The sequence below is a fragment of the Micropterus salmoides genome, unplaced genomic scaffold, assembly GCF_014851395.1.
Source record: "Micropterus salmoides isolate LMB-PRFRI ecotype aquatic unplaced genomic scaffold, ASM1485139v1 Ms_hic_scaffold_8, whole genome shotgun sequence".
NCBI classification, from domain to species: domain Eukaryota; kingdom Metazoa; phylum Chordata; class Actinopteri; order Centrarchiformes; family Centrarchidae; genus Micropterus; species Micropterus salmoides.
Window position 1 is genome coordinate 12,615,997 of NW_024044570.1, and position 23,071 is coordinate 12,639,067.

The window sequence follows — 23,071 nt, forward strand, 5'->3', positions numbered from 1 at the left end:
ACTCACCTCCCATGCATATTGCATGAGTTACAATCACCTTGGGTGATAGAGTAACACTTGCCATAGGTAGCGAATTTTTTGTTGAAATGAAGTGTATATTTTGCTGTAAGTCTTTGGTTTTTATACAGCTCATTACATTACGTACAGGCATGAGTAATAGGTGGATTTATGAAAATGATCGCCTATTCAAACCAACCAATCACTTTACGAAGGAGAGGGCCAAGTGCTTGAACATGATGGTTTTCTTCAGATATTCATGCATATTATGACCCCAAATGACTTTCTTGATAGCATCAGCCCTCAAATGCAGTATAGGCTGCCCTATGATGGCTGATGCTTTTTTCCCAAATGCCACATCAGGTTCCTGTCACACTGTTCAGAATACAGACTAGAAGCCAAGGTTGATAATGTAAATAGCTGCACAGAATATCTGTCATCGGCAGAGAAGGTTGAAAAATTGCTGCGAAAACATTAATTAGGTACTGACAGCTAAGAATGAAATTGGAAAAAAGAAAGATGAAAGGCAAAATTGCCTCATCTTAGTGCTTAACAAACCCAGACACAGGGGTGGGGATATCAAAGACCAACCAGAGGCCTGTGCAGGCCATCTTCTAACTGAGTAGATCATTCATGCAGCAACAGATATAGTAACTTCAAGGGCTGCTGCCAAAGCAGGGGTGATTACACTTATTATCACAAGCACTGCATCTTGTACACTATCCTTGATCAGTGGCAAGAAATCAAAGGCAATACTGTACTTTGTATTTCCATTAAGATTTGCAGCTTACATCATTTGGGGAGTCTACATTATTTGCCGTGCACTGCACTTGTGATAAGATTTGTTAATAACCATGCACTTCAATCTCTAGAAATCAATGCACACTAAAAATAATTATTTAGCCTCTTAGTAAGGTTTCGTACAAAAAAATAGGTGAAAATCTGCATGTTGCTGGCCTCTGTTCTCCTGCCTGGGATGCTTCACGCACAGTAGTCAGCCTCTCCTTCAGCAGGAGATGGTTGTGTTTACCAGCAGGTTGCGTTTCACTTTCACGTTTCAAACCTTCTAATGAGATTTGCCTTTGATTTCTTCTGCCTAAGGGGAAGACGAAGAGAAGGATAACTTGGTGAAAATAAAAACAATGATGGTGTAGTGTCATTTTAAATAGTAGTCCTGATGAGTAATTTAAGACCTAACGAAAACTGATTCTAGGGCTCGCTAAGCTCAGTGATAACTCAAAGGCAAATTAAAATATCCTGTCAGGGTAGCTTGCATTTTAACAGAGTTGTAACTACATGATTTTAAAGTTCCAGAGCAACCCAGGCTGCATCAGCAGACAGTTAAATCAGCTGTAGTCTCTCTCTCTTAACAGAGTTTAATGGGCAGGGAGGAAAAAGCAGGCCAACTTGTCTAAAGAAATCTTTGGGAGGTGCAGAATTACAAGCCACAAATACAAAAGCTTATATATTAAAATTATAGAAAATCATGTTTGTGTTTACTGGTTGTAGTGCTTTGAAAGAATCTATCTACGTTGATTCCACATTAAAGAAAATTAAGCTATTTACAAAATGCTCATGTGTGCCTAATGGTCTTAGAAAGGAATTTTGCTTGCAGATTTGCCAAGGTAAAAATAGCACACATCCAGAGAGCCCCCTACTCCGAACAATTTAACTGTATAAAAGAGCAACAGGATGTGTTCATATTTTGTTAGAACCCTTCACAGTGGAACGATATTATTAAAGGATATGTTCACATATTTCAACTTTGCCTCAAAACAATGTTACAAAAATTGCAAATTGTTGCAAAAATAAATTGAAAGAGTAGCCTAATTGTCTTCTGAAGAGATCCCTTCCTTAGCAAGGGCATCAATTTGTGTTGAAAAGTGGTGGGAAGATTGAAGGGCTCAGATTAAGGGTGTGATGAAACACTTTGCCCACGAGATGTGACGCACAATGTTGGGGTCACGAGAACAAGACAAGATGATATTTTACAACTATTTAGAAGAAATCTTCATTTATGAAGGGGGGGTGGGGTCTGGTTTTCATTGTGCAAATAAACCTTTCTCATAGCATTTTCATTTATTATTTAACATTTCTGGTAGCTATTTTTCAGAACATTTTAAACAAATGCTTTCAAAAAGTGATGGGGACATGTCCCTAGTGTAAATGACACACTATCTTACGCAATTATTCACTTAACCAAAAACATTCTCACTTGATTTGACCATGTCAGACTTGATTTACTCCCTCATTTTAGCTTCGACTGAATGCATGTTTGCATAGAACAAGGACTAAGGAATTTGCCCCCCATTTCTTAGATTGTATTCACCTTAGGGAGAGACAGGCAGTATAGACAAGAGGAATGTATACAGTGACTAATAACTATTTCAAAGCACATATGAGTTATAAGCACTGTTGTACGATAGCTTTTTTTTAAACTAGTGCATACACACAAAACTGCACTGCATGGAGTGCTAGATGACCAACTAGGCTACAGATAGGCTATTTAATCAAGGGAAATGGAGACAATATGAGCAGGTGTGTATTACAGCCATATGAACAGTAGGCAAATGTGTCTGTCTGTGTGTGGCCAAGAAGTAGGCAAAGTGCCCATACAGTCTACGGGTGTGTCCATTAGTTTCTTAATCACGCGCAAAAACTCTTCTCAGTACTTTTCTGCTGCATTCAAGTCCATGGGAGCGACACAGAATATGTGTTGAGAGCAATTATAGAGACTAAGGTTTGTAATTATGGTTGTGTTTAGATACAAGTTAATAAGTTATATTTAATTTGTCAATACATAAATTCCTATCCTTCATACACATACAGCGTTTGGTCGATGACGTCCGTAGCTGGTAGTATGTAAATCTTTACCATCCTTTGATTGACTACCATAACCGACTAATCAGCGTGACCTCTGCAACATCCTTAGCCAATCACCGGAGGTTGAATATTCTATCATCCAATTACATTCAAGGGGGCAGAGTCTAATTTTGTTTTAGCCCCGCGGCAGATGACGGAGATGAATGAAGCGACTAGCTAGCAGTTAGCTAGCGACAACAACATCACCGCATTGAATTTCCACTAATATGCTGGAACAATAAAACACTGAATAATAAAGACGTTTGGGAGCTGTGTAGCGGACCCACCTACTTGGTTCCGTATGGTTGGCACATCAGCTAAGCAGGACAGCCTGTTGTTCCGGGAGGGCTTGCTAATAAACGTTAGCATGCATGTACAGGAGTCACTTGGGGTCTATGCAACATTGAAACGGTCTGAATCAACGGAACACTATATCAAGAAGGTAAATACTTTCAAAAAGCATCGTTTAAGCTCAGATCGGAATTGACTGTATAAGTCAATATGCTGTTTTATGCACATTAGTAAACGCTAACATAGCTAGCTAAATGTTTGCTTAGCTAGTAACACTTAGCACCTGGTGTATTATATTTAGTGACTAGTTTAACGTTAACATTAGTTGTTTTCCAAAACTAGTGGTAAAAAAGGAGACATTTGTCGTAGAACATTTATTTGAACTCTGAGCTTGTCAGGTTTGTAATGCTGCCTAAAATCTAGCTGAACGTTTACTATTATATTACAGCTACTGGCAGCCGTGCACTGTGTATCCCAGTTCTGATTTTCTTGTTAAAATAAAACAGAGAAAACTATAATGTTTAACCCCATTTTGTGTCACTCATACAGGTGAAGGCAACAGTGCTACCATGTTCCCGAGCCATACCAACCCCATGAAGCCCAGCTGCAACAGCAGCAGCATCACTGAGCTGCTGGGAGCCCTGTGTGACTCCAGCCTGTCTGGGGTGTCATGGAAGCGCCGTGCCCTCGGAGGAGTCTCAAGAGAAGGTTTCCACAGAGCTCTCAAGAAGCGAGCCTATGGCGCCCTGCTGTCCAAGCTATTTCAAGATGGCGCCAAAGGATCTGCCTCAGGCCCGAGTGCCACAGATAATACACCACCCAGAAACAAAGTCCTGATGATATGTTTTGACTTGCGTGTGGCAGGGTGCCGAGAGGAAGCAGAGAGGTTGGAAGAGCAGCTGGGGAGGCTGCCGGAGGGAGCATCCTCTGGGCTGAAGGAAGTAGACGCAGTCCTTGAGCTCTTGGTGCATCTAGCTGGTTCGGCACCTCCACCCCCTGCCTCTTTCAGCAGGGACTACATGAGACGAGAGAGGCCCGTGCTGCGGAGGCCTCAACCCTGGGGCTACCAGAGCGAGGAGCTGCAGAGGCTAGAGGCGCGGGCATGGGGTCTAGTGTGTGGGGAGGAGTGGGGGACTTTGGAGAGTTTGTGTGGAACTCAGAGGTTGATGGATACCCCTCCAGGCACAGGACTGCTTGCTCCGAGGAATAAATTGGAAGCAGAAGAAAGATTTGAGAGGGAAACCAGGCTGACGTTGTTTGGAGCACTGCAGCACACTCGCACCACAGACATAGACATAAGACTGGACCTGCCTCCTGTTCCCAGTAATATTGATGTAACTGGGCTGGCTATAAGGGTATGAGACTATGGCTTAGTTAAGTATTAAGCTAATGCATGTTGGTTCATTTGAGATGTTTTGTCATATGGCCAAGCCAGTCCATGTTCATTTTAACTTTAGCTACTTTGGTTTATATTAAGTGTTTTAGGTTTAAATCCCAGTGTTATGCAACTGTATCATCAGCCTTAATTGTTATTTGTGCAGGTCCCTTCCTGTTTAGATCAGTCTGAGGATGAGGGCTTCCAGTCAGCTTCCAACCTGACCCCAGACTCTCAGTCAGAGCCCAGCCCCATTCCAGACATTGACATATGGGAGGCTGTTCGCACGTTTGAGCCTCGAAGACGCCGCTGCTGGGAGTCTGTTGGCTGGTAAGTGACACGTCAGTTGCCTAAATGTAACCAATCAACACCTAGTTACAGAACAAAATAATTTAATTTTATTATTCTAATGATTTATTAATTGGTCTATTATTTTTGATTAACTGATTAATCATTTAGTCTGTGAAATGTCAGAAAATAGTGGAAAATACCCATCACAATTTCCAAGTGTTTAAGATGATGCTTTCAACTTAATTGTTTTGTAAGGGTGTAATGATTCTCCAAATCCACGGTTCGGATCACACCTCAATGTTTGAGCCATGGTTGGGCTTATACCTCAGGATTTTTTATTTTTTTTTGGGTGGTTGGAAAATCAGTAGTGGTAGTAGTCCTAGGTATATTAACAGCTGCCATAGTATATTGGGCAACCCATTTTTGGCATTTTGCAGAGAAACACGGAAAGAGATGTTATCTGGTGTTACATTACAAGACGCGGACATGGTAGAAATTTTACAAGCACAGAGCAACAGTGAACACATTAGTGCAAACGTCATTCAGTATTACTTTGGTTTTGATCCACATGCGGTGCACCTGCTGCTTTGAAAACAGAATTGCGGATGAGTCTATTAAAAGCAGCTACTTTATTAAACATACTGCCAATGGAGAAAGTCAACAGAACAGAGACACATACAGTGAGAGAGACAGAAAGAGGCAGGGCAAGCCGGTGTGTTTCCAGGGCGAGACTGGAGTGTAGGTGTGTGCATGTGGACATGTGGATGTTTGTGTCTCGGTCTCGGTTTCAGAACCGTTACTGCCTTGTTGTTTTGCCAGTCCAAAACGCAAAGGTATTTCATTAACAATGATGATAAAACGGAGAAAAGCACAGTTTTAAGAGCTGAAACCAGTGGATGTTCTGCATTTTTTTCTTGATAAATGACATATGATTAATATCTTAGTAAGTTGCTGGAGAGCGTGTTTCTGTGGATTGACTGGAAAATCTTTCTTTTTCAATCTTACAAAACTAAGGCACAAGAAGCAAAGCAATAGAATCAGTTTAGCAAGTGACAGAGTATAACCTACAAAGTCAACAATGTATTAGAGTTTAGTTTTCAGTTTTGCTTTCTCTCTCAAACACACTCTTGTACACAACACCAAATCTTTCCCTTCTAGCCCACCTGGAAAAAGGGAGTCGCTCTATCTAACCGAGGGAGGCAGGGAGGCTTTTGACCAACTCTATCGTCTATGGGAGGGGGAGATGAGGTTGGTCAGCAATAGTGCACTCTCTTCTCTCCTCCCGCTTCCCCTGGATTCTCAGACACAACTGGTGTCTGACCTTCTTAACGTCTTGATCGGAGTGGCGTCCACCACCTTCCCTCTCAACCAGGTGCATTTCATTATCTTTATTTATCTGTCTCTTAAATGTAATAAAATGCAATTGATCTGTTGTTTTAGGGGTCTGTCAGACTGAAGTGATAAAAGTGAATGAAGTGATAAAAGCACTGACGGCATACAATTACAAAAGAAACGGAAGAGAGTCAGAGCAGAATAATGGGCAATCTGTGTAATATAAAGATAAAGAGTATAACCTTAAATCTATGAAAAAACAAAAAGTGACAGTGCCGATCACATACTGAAGTTACATTAAATTATGAAATAAATACATACAAAAATTATTTTATATATAATATTCTTAATGCTGAAAACAAAACCACTAGAGAACTCCTCTGTTGCTGTATTGTTTCCTATTAAGTATGAATTAAATCCTTATTCTCTTGATTGCTCCCTTTGGGCCCTTAAGGTTTCTCTCCCCAAGGCAGTCATAAGTGTGGGGGATAGTAGGACTGATTACCCAGGGCCCAATGGGGGGAGGGCCCTCGAAAAGCCTAGAATGAAAAGTTTAATTGGTTGAGAGACTAAACTTTGTATTCCTCCCCAAAAATAAAATTAATTGCGGCGGCTCTGAGGCCCCTCTTACAAAAGATGCAAAATGTTTCTGCAAATGAAACATGACTAGGCAAGTCTTGTTCTGTTATCTTTTATTATGCAGTATAGTAAGCATTTTCCCTATAGGGGTTAGACAACTAAGATGGTATTTTTTAGCTTTGTCTTATACCTTAGGAATGATGAATGCTGAAATTAACATGAATAAAATAATGTTATCTTGAACTCCGAGCAAACCACATTTAGCCGTAGTAAATTGTAGGATACAGTATGTTGAGGAAAAAGAGGGTTGAAATTTGGTCAGATTGCAAACTGTGCAGTCTTAAACACACATGAGAGAGAGAGGGACCAAGTGAGGAAGGGTGCCCACAGACACTGCTTCTGTATAGGGCCCAGAATTTTGTGCGACGACACTGCTAGCAGATTAACATGTAGGCTGTTAGAAGGGGTGGGGACACACTATGATGAACACCGTTACAATCTAATATAATCTAGTACAGTAGTCCTGCATTAGATAATAACTTCTGTGAGGCTTATAACGTTAAAAGTTTTGTCCAGACCGTCAGAGAGATGTTTTTGTGAACTCAACGGTAGTCTTCGAGGCTGTGAGGGTTGTGGTAGTGTTATGCTGGATGGCAAAATATTGTCTGTTATTTTTGTCCCCCCTGAAGGGTCCTGTCTAGGTACTTTGAATCAAGTTCTCATAAAACAACCATGAGAAGGGCAATAGAACAAACACCTGATTATGTATTGCGGTCTAATATAATAACACCACAAACCTAATGCCTAGAGAAGTCACCATGGAGGTGACTCTACCTCAACAAAAATTCAATATTACAAGCTTTAGAAAGACTGTCTTTGCTGCAGGGCTGTTTTATTGGATGTTATTAGACTGCAGTTATTCATTGTATTCCCTCCACCATCTGTAAATATGTAATCTCTTCCCAGAGTGTTCACTTTGACGTCAGACCTGGTGTGTGCGTGTCAGGAGCCTCTCCAGAGAGTGTGTCTCGTCTCTTGGGGGAGCTGGCCGAGTACGGCACCTACTACTTGAGGCTTAGCCGCTTTTCTCTGCAGAGTGCTGACAAAAAAGGCCTAGTCTTTCAGGTATGTTTGTATAATGATCATCATCATCATTAATAGTGTTGAGACTGCACATTTTACCCGTCCCTTTTCCACTCCTGTTCTGCACAGGACAGTTGTTACCATTGTTGTGGTCGTCAATTCAAAATACTATATTTGACCCTCAATGGGCGATTAGTGACTTTGCAAACACAAATACACATAAAAACTGATGCTGGGCAACTATGAAAATTTTAATCGCATGATTTTCTTGCGATTAATTTCATTGTTATTTCATTGTTATGTGCAAAATTGAATAATGAATTCTAAAGTAGTGTATTGCGCACTTTTAATTTAAATGTACTGCTATATACACAAAAGTGCAATAACATTTAGTTTGCAAACACTTGAAACAAATAAGGTGCTTTTTACCAGCAGTATTCCCGTTACACAGTAGCAATAAAATATTTCTTGAAAATCTCAACTTAAACATTAATGTAATCAAATCAAATGTAATAACCAAAGCTATTTGCCAATGCCAGAGCATTACATTACATTTACATTTAGCTGACGCTTTTACCTTTTATCTAGCTTGTTAAAACAAGTTACCATCAGAGTCCCGTTTTCTTGTTGTTTTCTTAACAGGTGTCAGCAGAAACATTTTTCTTTTATCAGGGAGCAGCATAAACAGTCTATGTTCAGTAGCAAGTTTCCCTGTTAGAGAGAGGTGAGGTGGTCGAGCACAAGGTGTAGCGACAAGCGGGTGCGTTCTTGTGAAACTGTCGCGGTTGTGCTTGCCTCACGAACACACCCGTGCGTTGCCAAAGTTGAATTGTCTTGAACTTTTTGTCCACAACGCCCAGCACAAATCATTGGAAGAGAGACTGATCCTCGCTGTTTGTGAGTTTCCAGAATCTAAATAGTTATCAGGACATCAACAGGTGGGAATTCGCATGGCAGAGCATCCCCGCAAAACTAGATGTAAGTTATGTAGCCTATAATTTTAATTGAAGTTAAACAGGGTACAGCTGTGTAGTGCACAGAAGCAGTTGCCATGGTTACACTCAATATAGCGCCTGCTGTTTACTCGTGGAGCGCTGTATGCTGCATCCAGCGTAGTGTGCCAAAGCCTCCCTCCGCTGCTTGTTTGGGTGGGTGATTTGCAAGCTGATCAACATCCCACCACTCTTGTGACCCATGGTTTGACTGTATGTGTATTTAGAGCCAGCGAGCAACGGACTTTCAAAATAATAATAAATAAATAAAAAAAACTGCGTTAACGTGCGATAAAATAATTGACTGCGTTAATTAATTAATGTCTTAACGGGATAATAATTTGTTAACGTGTCCAGCCCTAATAAACACACACACAAATAATCTAAAAATACAAATATGATTGTGGAAGAAAATACTTCTAATACACAACGGTTAATGGCAGTAGAATATCTGTAGCTGACTCACAATATCTGACAATAACACCACAAAGGCATGTTGAGACCAAAGGGCACAATATGTCTAAAAGGGCAGTTAGTACAAGTGTATTTCTCAATGTATAAACAAGGTAAGGTGACATTATTGGTTTTGCATCAGCACAGATAATGAAAGTTAAACAAATGTGTGTTTCTCTCCAAGGCTTTCACAGGTGGTCTGCGGAAGTATCTGCATTACTACAGGGCTTGTGTTCTTAGCACTCCGCCCATCCTCAGCCTGTTGACTATTGGCTTCCTCTTCCGCAAAGTGGGCCGCCAACTAAGGTGAGGTCAAATCCAGTTTTTTGATGCTGGTGTCCAGTGTAAATTCAACACTTTTGAAACTCAACCTCACCGAGTCGACACAGTTGTGTCCCGACTGAGAGGACTTTGATGCAGATATCATCTCAGATCAAAAAAAAAAATCTCTACTTTCTTTTAATCTAAGGTACCTGTCAGAACTGTGCTGTGTAGATGGGCCTTTGGGTGCAGGCCAGGCTACCTTCCCTGTGGTAAGTGCTTTTTTATCTGCAAACTGCAATATGTCATTCATCACGGCTGTCTTTAGCCTATCAGATGGGGTGTCAGCTCACTGCCATGTGGCTCTCCTCAGGGTGTTAAACTACTGTCCTACCTGTACAATGAAGCACAGAATAACTGCAGCAACGAGAACTATCCAGTCCTGCTATCGCTGCTGAAGAGCAGCTGTGAGCCTTATACACGGTCAGTCAATAAGCTTCTCACACAAATGCCATTTTCTCTTTAAATTAAAATAATAGAAACCAAGTACATGACCTTACTTCATTGATATGCAGAGCTTGCTCTATTGATCTTTTTTGCATGGATTGTCTGGACTGTGTTTACTGTGCTTCACTTAGGTTTGTGTCTGACTGGGTGTATAACGGCGTGTTTCGAGATGTTTACGGAGAATTCATGATCCAGGTCAATGAGGACTATCTCAGCTTCAGAGGTGAGACGACACACAAACGCCGTCGCATAAACACTTTGGTTTCTGTCAGCAGGTTCTGAAAATGAAAAGCCTGCCAGACAGATTGTCTAGAAGAAAAAAATAGATTTCATTACAGCCTTTATTGCCTAGTCGGATTTGTCCTTGTTTCTATAAAGGATGTCATGAAGTTATTGGATGATAATCAGTGGGAAACAGCATCAGCTACCACAGCTGTGGAGACCAGAGCCATCTCCGCTCAGTAAGCCACAGGGACAAACACAAATAGATAAGGTTCCTTTATTCTTTTCAGTTGTACACCATGCTGGCTAGAACAAAACATTCTCTGAAATAAATTATATTTTTCTTACATATCTGCTCTGTAATTGTAATTGCCCTTGACAAATCTGGACTAGCTGAATATATTTTTAGTCTAATTAATGAGTTGGCTCTTTAAGCAGCGCAGAGTAGAGTTGAGAGATGATGCTTGCAGGGCAGATAAATAATAGATTTTAATATTCAATGTTTGATATAGAGACACAATCATGTGTTACAGCTCAAGTCAAAATGTTATTGTGAGGGTTAAAATGAGGGCTGCGACTAACAGTTGTTTTTGATATCAATAAATGTTTGGATAGAGGTAACAAAATCCATAAGTCGAATAGTCCATAAAATGTATTAGAAACTATTTTGATAATTGATCATTGATATCATTAAGGTAAAAATAAGTAGAAATGCTCAACTTTTCCTGGCATCAGCTTTTCAAATGTAAGGGATTTGATGCTTTCCTTTGTCATATCTGATAGCACACTGAGCATCTTGGGCAGACACAACAAGACATTTGAGCTCTGGCAAAATAACTGGGCATTTTTCTATATCTTCTGTCATTTTATAGACAAAAAGAGAAACTTATCTGCAGATGAATCAATAATGAAAATAATCGTTAGTTGTAGCCTTGGATGAGGGAATTGTTTATTCGAATAATCGTAGTCAAAACCTATCCCCAAATGCGTACACACTGTAACTGCTTCATGTTGACAGTACTCCATAAATATGGTTTTATATATCATTGCTGCCAGTCCAAATATTGTATGTCATGCAACACCCTATTCAAGGTCAGACTATCACCTCTGCTTTGTCTGGCTTAGAGGTTCATTTGCTCATCAGTTACACCTCATCAACTCCTGCTGTGAACCTCTGCACTTCTCGCTCCTGCTTTTTGGAGGACACACAAATGTCATTGTTCTCCTCGAAGTCCATCGGCCAGGGAAGCAATCAGCAGCTAAGCTTTCTTGGCAAGCCTCAGGCTTTCTGTAAAGAGCTCCGGAAGCTCAGGGCATTCATGTTCTCTTATGCTTTTTGCTTAGGATCACTGAGCTAAGCACTAACAATTTCCAAGTGTTAATTCAAGCGGCCAGAGTTTTGTCATGCCCCGTAAGTCATACTAATAAGGAAAAGTTTTGAGTGAAGTGCAGGCCTTGGAGTATTATTCCACGACTATTGCTTTTTGTACTTCAGTTTGTGAGTGTTGTACTGTTGTCCGAGGCATAATGGACCACTCAAACTACTTGGTCCAAATTGTAGAACAGAGTGTAATAGGTGTCTTTGAATTTCTGCAGACAAACACTTCTGGCTCCAAGGCTACACTCTGATCTCAAAGGATGTGGAGGATTGTGTGCCCACCTTCCTGAGACACATCGGCAATGACGTCTACGTCTGTGGAAAGACCATCAACCTCCTCAAGATCTGCTGCCCACAGGTTTGTTTTGCACATTTAAAACATTCATATATGCAGACGGAAGATTTTATGCAGCTGAATGTTGTGTGAAGATACCGATACATTTAACTAAATTCTATTCTTAATTTATTCAGTACAAAGAGAATTTTTGTCTGTTGTTTGCAGTGAATAAATTAGGCATATAAAATGTTTATCCTTAAGATTATCCTGCCATCTTTGATCTGTTTTTCATGCTGTTAACAGCCGTTCAGTGTACTGTGTTGGCTTAGTGACGCACAGATCAGCACACAATCCACATATACTCCTCAATTATCTCCCTGCCACAACAGTGATTCTACCCATTTGGAAATCCATACTGCCCAAAGGGGATCGGACAAATAATCAATACTGCGACATATGGGCATACAGGCTATTACAAAATGTCATCAATACACATGCTTCAGTTCTGTGATAAATTCTCTATTTGTACTGAGCCAGAGGTGTTTTCCTCGTGCATTGCAGACATTTGAACTTTGAACTTCCCTGCTCTCTGTCTCTACAGACTTGCCAATAATATTGCCAAATATTGACATTTTAGATATAAATTTTTCTCTATTGTGACAGTGCCATTGTGAAGTATATAGGGGTGAAATGATTAGTCGATTAATCAATTAACTATCTGTTTGGATAATCGTTTAAGTCATTTAAGCTGCATAATGTTATCAATGTAAACTGAATATTCTGGGGGTTTTAACTGTTGGTCAAATAACAAGACATTTGAAGATGGCAGGAGAAGAAGTTTGATAAGCATTTTCCATTTTTTTCTGATATTGTATCGAAATTTTTTTTTAATTGATCAAGAACAAAATTCTCATTGTTATTGGCATTCTTAAATTAGGGCTGCAAATAATGATATTTTCATAAAACATCAGAAAATAGTACAAAAAATGTCCATCATAATTTAATTTTGACTTCTCTAAATTGCTTTTTGTTTTGCTGAACAACTGTCCAAAACTGAAACATACTCAGTTTACTATACTGTAAGACAAGGAAAAGCAGTAATGGCTCTGGAGGTAATGCCACAGCCGCCCACTGTGACTGTCCACATGACGAAGTGTTGTTGAGCCTGGCATGCCAGCGCATTACATGTGAGTGTGTGTGTGAATGAGTGAATAAGATGCAAATTGCTTTGTCCGTAAAGGTAGAAAAGTGCTATCTGAGCCATTTATACGATATACTGTATTTCAGAACTGCCTGTATGGTAATGCCATGGGTATTGTGCACTAACTATTGTCAGTGTGATTCCAAGCACTACTGGCTGCAAAGCACCTGTATAAAACCCTAGGAGTTGTCTTTGTATAGGTATAGACCCCTCACTTGGCATGACGACAGTTAGTGTCAGACAAATAGAAAGTCTCAGTTTTTATGTAATCTAATTGTATTTCATTTCCTCACTTCTCTGTGACTCGCCTGCTGATTCACCAGCACATAATGTTTTTTTATGACTCGACCTACCTGACCTAAACTCCAGGGCCCATGCTTCTGACTAATTGGCATTCTGTAACTATAGTGTTTCTCTGTATGCTAATTTCCATTTGTGTTGGGGTTTATTATTCCTGTACGTACTACAAGATGGCTATGAACGCATGTGAAATTGTAGATTGAAAAACATGCAGAGGTGAGAGGGCTATCCAGTTGGTTTGATCAAGGTAGTTTATTTATCATTAAATACAAGGTTGTACAACGAAATGAAAGTTTGTAGTCCCTTCATGCTATGCACATAAAACATAACAGATCATTACATTTATATTAGGATAGGGTAACATAAAAATAAAACAATATAGACCTATACAGTTATCTATATACATACACATATAACATCCAAGAACTAATTCTACAGTACATTTTAATTAAAGTAACAAGATAGTGATGATAATATGGTTTTCATCTTCACATAAAAAGCCTGACATTTGGAAAACGGTGTCCATCAACTTTGACTGCGTTTGAGCACAAAGCATCGTTGATGTAAACACATGTCTGCCTCCTCTCATCTTGCCCTCTGTCTGCTCAGAACATGGTCCGCCCGTCAAGTGCTTGATGTTGATGGGGGAGGTCTCTGTGAATATGGGGCACAGTAACACAAGTTTTTGATTATGCCTGAGCAGTCAATTTCAGACTGGACATTAGCCAGGAGCAGCCTCAAGTGTAAGCTGGGCCAGCCTGGCTACTATCCCAGCTTTCTTTCTTCTCGTCCTGGGGCGATCCCAGCACCCGCCATGGTGCCTGTTTCAGTTGAGATGAAGGATTTTTTACAAAAAATGCACATCTCGCCTTGTAGAGTGTGTACATCGAGCCCTTTGCTGCATGTCATCACCTCTCTCTTTCCCCTGCGTTTCATGTCCCTCTACAGCAATCACCATCATAATAAAGCAGAAGTGCCCCCCCCAAATCTTAAAAAATAAAAAGACTAAATAACATACATTGTGGCTGCTGTTTTGAATGAAACACCTTATGCACTTCTGCAGCGGTGGCAAATAAGTCTGGCATTGGACCAAATTTTTTTCAAGTCATTAAATGGCCGGCCAGAACATAGTCAATTTATAATTTATAGTCTGTCATTTACTGCGTGCCTATTTAGCTCAGTCAGTAGTGCACAGGACCTGCTGCAACCATTATTTCTCTCCCTTTTCAACATATTGATTATAAAGAGATCATTTTACATATTCACATTTAAGCATGTTTAGGATAGTGTGCCTCATGGCGATTGGTCCACATCAACCTATGGATGCTTATTTTCATTTCCCCAGTATCTCAAGGCAGATGAAATTCCTGCATTTCTCAGTCAGTTGAATCCGATCTCACGTTTTCTAACAGCTTTTTAAGAGGTGTGTCATGCAAGCCAGAGACTCTTTTGAATTTCCTTCAGAAGTTTTCAAAGTAAAAGCTTCCAATTAAACACTATTAAAGTACTGCTGCAAAGATGTTCTCACGCTTTTATTTTGTAGGCACAATCACTTAAGAGGAAGTGATTATGTGAGTAACTTTTGCTGTCATGACTGAGATCTGTTTCAGCACCAGCCGCCATAGCTAAATGTTTTTTTGTTTGTTTGTTTTTTGCTGCTATGAAAGTAATCTGGCCACGGGCCAGATATTATTACTGGCAGGCCAGCTTTGGCCCACGGGCCGCTTGTTGCCGACCACTGCACTACTGGTTTACTGTGCGGAAATTTTGGGGTCTGTGATATGAAAACACATGATGTCATCAAAATAAGACATTAGGGGCACATACTACAAACAGGATTTAAAGTTTGCGAGTTAACTGGGACTGCTGAACTTGCTTCATAGTATAGGCCCCAGAATTAACACTTAATAACAATGAACCTTCTTTATAGTCAATATAGTACTAACTTTTCACTTGTGTCCGCAGCACTACATCTGCTGGTCGGAGCTGCCAGTGCCTCGCATTGCTGTCACCTTCTCCATCCAGGAGGTAGAGGAGATTGAGAGGGACTGTGCTGTGTACCGTGGACGAATGGAGAGGATTGCTAAGCACAGCGCCATCAGCAGGGAGGAGCAAGTACTGAGACACAAGCATATTGTTCCCATGCAATAGCATCTTACCTGTGATGTATTTTAAAGTCTGAGCTTTTGTTAATATTGCTCCTTCTCAGTTATATCTGACAAGAGTGTTTCATGTGGAACAAATCTTAGTAGACATGGCAGTCAACATGGTGTATTACCTTTTAATAAAGACACCATTATGTCTCCGCTAGCTGACTTAAATTGAGTTTTAAACTTTACGGAGGGAAGGCAAACCTGCAGTCATTACACAGGTATTGTTCCTTAAGACGGAGAGAGGTGTTTTTTTTCTTTTTTACATAACATGATCCATGATGGTGACACCGCCCCTCAAGTACTGAGAATTTCAGCAGCGAGTCATTAAAATGATGCAGCTGAAGTCTGGGGCTTGCATGCTGCTTGATTTAGTGTAACAATCTGGTTTGTATGGCCTATATTGTGTGTGTGTGTGTGTGTGTGTGTGTGTGTGTGTGTGTGTGTGTGTGCGCGCGCGCTGCTGACTGGCAGAAGTGGGGGAGAAGAGGTGAGCTACAGGGCAGGCAGATAGATCTTTGTTAATGATGATTTTCTTGTCCATCTATTGTAAGGCCCAGCGAGCAGAGCAGGCACGCCAGGAGCTGATTGATCAGGTCAGAGAGTCAGCAGCCAAAACCCTGGAGAGCATCCGCGGTTAGTGTTACACTTACACACGCAATCACACACTGCGAGTATAATTTTATATAGTGCTTGATGTATATGCTCTCCCCATCTGGCTAAGTATACTTTTAACAAAAGGCTCAGCTCTGAGTATAACCCAAACTATCTTGTTGACTTTTGACTACGAGAGTTTCTTTCAACTCTGTTCATTCCTCCCAGGAGAGCAGCAGAGATGCACAAGGTCAGGAGTAGTGAGGAAAGCTGTGTACGGCTTCCAATTTTATGTGCTGTGATATCTAATCATTGCTTGTTTAGTAAACTCCTCACGTCATTTATTACTCCAAAAGATGTGTGGCAAAGTTTGGGAGAGATTGTTCTAGTCTGGTGCTCTTTGCGTGTCTTGGCAAAGACATATTTGTGTTTGTGTGTATGAGACAGATGGTAATGTTGTTCTGTGTGTGTGTGTGCATGCGATAGAAACAGAGATGTTATGTACTTTTCTATGTTGGGGGTTAAGCAGCCCACTGTTATCTCTCTCAACTCCTGTAGGGCGGCAGGTGTCACAACGTCTGGCTGAGGAGGCCATAAAGAGGGAGCGTTTTGAGGAGCTGAAACAGCACCTGGAACAGGAGCAAGAGGTAGGTTCTCTTTTTCCCCACATGCAAACACACTAGCTTGCCCCACCTGTCTGTTTATTTGGCGACCCTTTATATACCTGGGTGTCCTGCCCAAATAAATGTGGGAAACACTGATTTATGTATATATTGACGAGAAATGTGTGAGAAAGTAAAATGGTGAGTATGTGTTCTTAAGTGTGGAAGTAAAGATTGTCTGTTTAGGAGCGCAACCAAAGCAGTCTCTTATAGCTTGATAGTAATGTTAAACTTGCAATGACTAATTATTTTTGGCCACTTTGAGGCAGTAGAAACAAGTGGTGAGCACAAAATGACATTTTCTTTTTCTTATTTACTTATTACATGTACATGATATTAAAGGTAAAATAGATTTTTGTCTTAAAACCTGCCTGCAGGACACTATGGGCACTTTTCCAAAATGGAGCCACATAGGGACAATAACAGATTGCATGCAGTGTGAAAGTGGTTAGCCTCTGCACAGTTTGATTAGAGTAGTTAGTCTTTTGGGCTGGAGACTATTACAGACGAACTGAGTCACATTCTTCCGGCTAAATTCTCTCCAGGAGGGAAAGTTTCTCATTAACCATTGCTGTCTGCGGATCCTGTCCTATTATTACAGTGTTATTGTAATTACCCTATACTTACCATCTTGCTTTAATATTCAGAGTGTGTGGTGTTTTTTTTTTTTTTTAAAGCAAAATATAATCTAGATATTACTTTTTGGTAAGTAGTGTCTGTAAGCGGCTTTTTGAAAAATATCATGGATTTCTTCTCCCATTGTGGTGTCATCATTTGGAAATTTATTGCCAAAAAAAATCTGATTTGTAAATCAAACCTATTGATCCTGATTCTGCAGATTTAAGTTGTCCTTAAGCTTCTCTACCTCGAGTAAATTTTACTGGGCATGAAGTACGGGTCATAGGCAAACCATTTCAAGATTTCAGTCCTGCCATCCACTTTTAATTAGTAATTAATTAAATTGTTTAATTCTGTATCTTTAGGGAGCTAGTTATCCAAGGGTTATTGGGGTCTGAAAGATGACTAGTTAATGAGGGGTCTCCAACCGTGTAAACTGATAGAGCCTTCCCAATGAGCTGATGATCTGTTTTCATCTTGATCTGTAGTTGAGTTTAGTGGCCGAATTTGAAATGGTTTATAATAATCCCTCAGACATTGAAGGGCTAATCTACCTTCTTTTTTTAGTTTTACAAAATTACCTTTTTAAAGTGGAACAGTTGCTTATTACCCATCTAGCAAACACAGAGGTACATCATTCATTTGGAGTCATGTTATCCCTACCAATTTCAATTCCTGGGGAAATTTTCTGGATCTTTAGCTGCTAAATGCTCCACTATGTTCACCAGCTTGTTGTTAACTGGGTCCGTCTGCTGTGTGTTGCTGAGCAGGTAGTACAGTGGGGTTTTAGAGCTGCTGCAGCTGAAAATGATGCTACGAGAGAGGTGACAGTGAACCAAAACAGTAGCTAAACAATACAACGAAGGTAGAGTTCAAAGGGCAACTGTTGCCCTTGAATGAGAACCTTCACAGACTAAACAATGAGCTGAAATTGTGTATAAAACACAGGGGAGCGGTAGATTTTGGTGATAATTCTCTGTAAGTTCATCTCTAAGAGAGACCCCTTTCACATTGTCGTATTGTTTCCACTTTGTTATTCATCATTGTTATGATAAAAAAATCTTGATTGTAGACACAAAATGTCAACACATCTGTTAGATCAGAAATGTATGATGGGGAAAAAATGACAACAAAATTAACAGATATTTGGATTCATACAGCTTTTGATGCCTATTTTAGAAGCTGAAAGCAATGATAAATGTGTGTGTATTTGTGTGTGTTTGGCACCAGTGGCGAAGTGCAGCCAAGAAAAAGCAGGAGGAGGATGACTTCAGCTTTGCCAGAGAGCTGAGGGACAGAGAGAAGAGACTACAAGCCCTGGAGGAGCAACTGGAGCAGAGAGCCAGGTCTGACTGTTTTTACAGCTGCTGCTAGAGATGTTAACATTTTGTTGATGATTTATTAATCTCTGTTAAGATTTTATTTGATCTAGAATATATGAACTGACCATGTGCAAACATGATGGGACACGAGTTCCATCTGTGTGGGATATTTAAGCGGACTTTCCTTGCAGTTGGGATTACAGCGTGAGCAAATGTGAGATCAGATCCTGTAATACAAGCACGGCACAAATAGATTTCCATCAGATGGCTAAAAGTTGTTGGTTAGCTTGATGGGTTCTTGAGGTCAGAGCTTACCAAAACTGAAGTAAGTGCCCGTCCCCTACAGCCTTTCCCCATAACCAATTTATTTTGGCTCCCTTTATCATTCCTGCCTTGCAGTATTTTTTGTTGTAAGGTTTCTAGGTTTAAATACCTTATCATTTGGGATGTGCTGTGAAATTATTTAGTATCCATTGAGGAAAAACATGGAATTCATATTTTGCAGGACTGATTAATTGTTTATAAATCATCAAAGTGGCACTCAGTTCAAACTAGGGTAGGTAACACTGGAGAAACTAGCAAGAGACAGCTAGATTGTGTATCCAACTGGGAAAAAAATCCCACCCCTTCCTTTCAAGTCCCTTCAAAGCCACTCCCTCAAAACACATTTTCATGCACATGAGTGCACAGGCAGAGTCCGCGCAGGTAGGTAGACAGACAGACAGGCCGGTAGGCCAGCCAATCATTTCCTTTGGACAAATGATTATTACAGTCCTGCAACAGATACTGGATTGTTTTCATTTTTGGTATCGGAGCATTTGATTTATTGATTGCTGTTGGGTTGTAAAAAGAATTTCCATAAATATTAACAAAAATGCTTCTGAAATAAATTGCCTTCCCTAGCTTTAAGGAAAAAAGCCATGTGTCTCGTCATTAGAGCTGCAACGATTCATCGACTAATTGATCAACAGAAAATGATCCAGTCACTATGATAATTGATAAATAATTTATGATTTTGAGAAATTTCCTAACGAAAAAGGACAAAACAAGACATTTGAAGACATACTCTTGACTCTGTTTGTTTATTTATTTTGTTTACGCAATGATTTATTGATCAATAAAATAATCTGCCAATTAATCGATGAAAATAATTGTTAGTTGCAGCTCCACATGACATAAACCATTTCCTAGACTGCAGGTTGCTCTGGATAAAACACTCCAAGCCAAATAATTTACTTGTACCTTGTGTGTTACTACACTCAAATTGTAGGAAGGAGCTGATTGCTCAGTACAGCCGTCTTTCAGAGGAAGCAGCTCGAAGAGAGAGGCGGGCCATGTGGCGAGTGCAGAGAATGAGACTTGATGAAGCCCGTGCTCAGTTCTTCATGCATGACAGCCATCAGATTCAGGTTTGTAATAAATTAAGAAGGAAAAAGAGTTTATTATTTAAGGTAAGGAAAGTAATTTTAACCAATGCTCTCATGGCTTCTTTCCAGACAATGTTAGAAAAATATCCCTTAGGCCAGGCGAGACCTCCCAGTGAAGTATTGCCATCTGTTCCCTCAGCACAGCAGACTGCAACACAACCAACACTGGTATGACAACACACCATTTTTTGACATGAATCCCCTCGTCTTTCCACTTAATTATGCTCTTTGAAAGTGTGTGCTGTAGACGTCCTTTTTAGTATCTTCTCTCTACAGGAATTACCCACTCAGGATCTGTGTGAACAGCAGCCAGCGAAGACTCAAGAAGCTGATGCTGTTTCACCACCACCTTACCCATTGTCTGATTCCACCCTCACCCCCTTTACAGTAGACCCCGTCCTCATTTCTGAGGACATTGACATCAGTGATTTTTTCCCTAAGTCACCAAATCCTGACAGTCAGCAGGTGGACATGGCCCTGCAGGAGATTGGCTCTGACCTACCTGAAGTGTGTCCTACAGCACAACTAGTAGACTATGACTTCAGTGCCCCATTTAGTCCACTTGAGGGTATCACTGGCCAAGCCTCAGCCCAGCCCAGGCCTCGCTGGGGACCTGCAGTCCAGCCTGACTTGATCCAAAACCACCCCTCTTTTTCTCACATTCCCATAGGAGGGAACATGTCTCAAGTCCAGGAGACTCTCCCCAAAGCCAGCCTCTTTAGCCAAGCCTCCAAATCTAGCCTTCTTCTAGGCCAGCACACCCTAGAGGAGCCCCAAAATACATCTAAAGCAAGCATTTATGGACATCCCTCTCATGCCTCAGTGCAACTAGTAGATGGGAGTGGCTTAGTGACATACAACAAGCAGATGGAAGTTGCATCTATTATAGAACAGACGACTGAAATAAGGAATTTGGAAAGTAAAGTCAAGGCAAATGAGGATAATGGGAAATCTGTTGAGGCTTCAAAAGAAGATGATGTGGTTGATACTGTCCCTTCCCTACACAAAGCAGTAACAAGTCTTTCTGACTGTGGTGGGATTGAATCACCTGATGCAAGCACTAAAGACCACAGCTCAGATGCTCAAGAGAAAGCTGCTGAAATTATGTCTTTGCCAAACATTCATGTCTCCAGTGCACACCTAAAAGCTGGTAAGCTGGTTTCAGATAATGTTGCCCTGCAGCCTTCAGCTAGAATCCATGGACATTCCTCTGATTCTCTCATAAAGATTGGAGTGTTTGCATCAGAAGTAACTACTCTTCCATCTCCTAACGTCCACGGCCATGCCTCGGATTCACACATGAAGATTGGAGAACATGTTTCGGAAGTTGATGCTCCTCTACGTTCCTCCAGTGTTCATGGTCACTCTTCTGATGCTCACATTAAAGTTGGGGAAAACATTTCAGACTTTGTTGCGCCTCTTCCTACTCCAAATATCCACGGTCATGTCTCAGATGCCCACATCAAAGTCGGTGAACATGTTTCAGATGTAGTTGCCCAACTGCCCTCCCTCAGCGTTTATGGTCACAGTTCAGATGCCCACATTAAAGTTGGAGAAAATGTTTCGGATGTTGTTGCACTACTTCCCGCTCCCAGCATCCATGGGCACTCTTCTGATGCTAATATAGAAGTTGGTGGGTTTATGTCTAACATACCTGAAGCAAGACTTCGTTTGAGTAAACATGGACATGCCTCAGACTGTACCCTTCAATCAGGCTGTGCAGTATCTGGAACTGAACCCGCCTTGTCTGCTTTACCTGGAAGCTCTTACGGTCACTCCTCAGACTCAGCGTTGGGTACAGGATGTTTAGTTTCAGGAAGTGAACCCAAACGTTCTCCTCTACCTGGCAGTGCCCATGGTCATTCTTCAGACTCCAATTTAGGCATCGGATGTGTTGTGTCCAAAACTGAACCACTTCAGTCACCACTACCCGGCAGCGCCTACGGCCACTCCTCTGATTCAGCGCTGGGGGTGGGTTGCGTGGTGTTGGGGGCTGAGCCACAACCCTCTGGACTACCAGGCAGCACTTACGGCCACTCATCAGATTCTTCACTTGCAGTTGGGTGCGTGGTAAAGGGCAACAATAGTGGACATCAGCAGAAGACAGAGGACAATGAAGATGGTAAAGATAATGAATAATATTAAATGATACACATTCTGCCACAAAGTGCCACTTTGTGAGAATAGTATAACATGTTATGCTTGTTAAATGCCTCAAGACACAGAATAACTAAAAACATAGAGATTGTCTTGTCAACTAATAGAACTAAAGAATAATAATTATTAAGTAAATTGATGGGAATAAAGAGTGTTTTTACTCTTAAATACATAGTTCTTCATGAATACATTTTTCAGTTGGTTTAATCTAAACTAAATTAATTCTTCTTCTCCACTGAGCAATATTTTGAGGTTGTGGCTTTGACCAAGAGACTGTGATCTTTTTTTCCCTCTTTAACTGATAGCTTAGAATATTATTTAGTATGTTCTCAGGTAGGATGCAAAGATGGAAAGGTAGGGCCCAAAATATAAAAGTCACCTACCAAGCCACAGCTCCTCCAACATAAGTCAGGGGACTCATTATATTTTGACTTGAAATGAGTTTTAAAATGCTTGATTCCAATTCCTAGCTTCCAGATCCTCTCCATCTTGGCCTACTTGTGAGTCTATTTCGTTTTCAAATGTTTCTTCCAAAATTTCATCTAAAATTATAATATTCATATCAAATGTTGTTGGTGGCTTCGTGCCTTAGGGCTTCAGAATAATAACCTGTCTTCACTCTGGTATTTTTTTCATACAAAGCTTAGTGCGGTATTTCCATGTACAGTAATAACCTATATGTTTACAGACTTGGATAGATAAATATGGTATTTTTTTTGCTCTGACCCATTGATGTTAAG

The 23,071-nt window shown here is 40.6% G+C and overlaps 1 protein-coding gene across 1 annotated transcript in view; it reads left to right on the plus strand.

The window, feature by feature from the left end:
• The first annotated feature begins 2,998 nt into the window (after window positions 1-2,998).
• Window positions 2,999-23,071, plus strand: part of tubgcp6 (tubulin, gamma complex associated protein 6) — a 30,256-nt gene continuing 10,183 nt past the window's right edge. Inside the window, exons 1-17 of the mRNA XM_038705189.1 lie at window positions 2,999-3,301; window positions 3,700-4,505; window positions 4,692-4,855; window positions 5,975-6,188; window positions 7,694-7,852; window positions 9,440-9,561; window positions 9,725-9,788; window positions 9,890-9,999; window positions 10,155-10,246; window positions 11,842-11,981; window positions 15,367-15,516; window positions 16,106-16,187; window positions 16,704-16,792; window positions 18,656-18,771; window positions 20,018-20,156; window positions 20,244-20,342; window positions 20,451-22,296. Coding sequence (XP_038561117.1) covers window positions 3,720-4,505; window positions 4,692-4,855; window positions 5,975-6,188; window positions 7,694-7,852; window positions 9,440-9,561; window positions 9,725-9,788; window positions 9,890-9,999; window positions 10,155-10,246; window positions 11,842-11,981; window positions 15,367-15,516; window positions 16,106-16,187; window positions 16,704-16,792; window positions 18,656-18,771; window positions 20,018-20,156; window positions 20,244-20,342; window positions 20,451-22,296 — 4,372 coding nt within the window. The 5' untranslated portion in view covers window positions 2,999-3,301; window positions 3,700-3,719. The remainder of the gene's footprint in view (window positions 3,302-3,699; window positions 4,506-4,691; window positions 4,856-5,974; window positions 6,189-7,693; window positions 7,853-9,439; window positions 9,562-9,724; window positions 9,789-9,889; window positions 10,000-10,154; window positions 10,247-11,841; window positions 11,982-15,366; window positions 15,517-16,105; window positions 16,188-16,703; window positions 16,793-18,655; window positions 18,772-20,017; window positions 20,157-20,243; window positions 20,343-20,450; window positions 22,297-23,071) is intronic.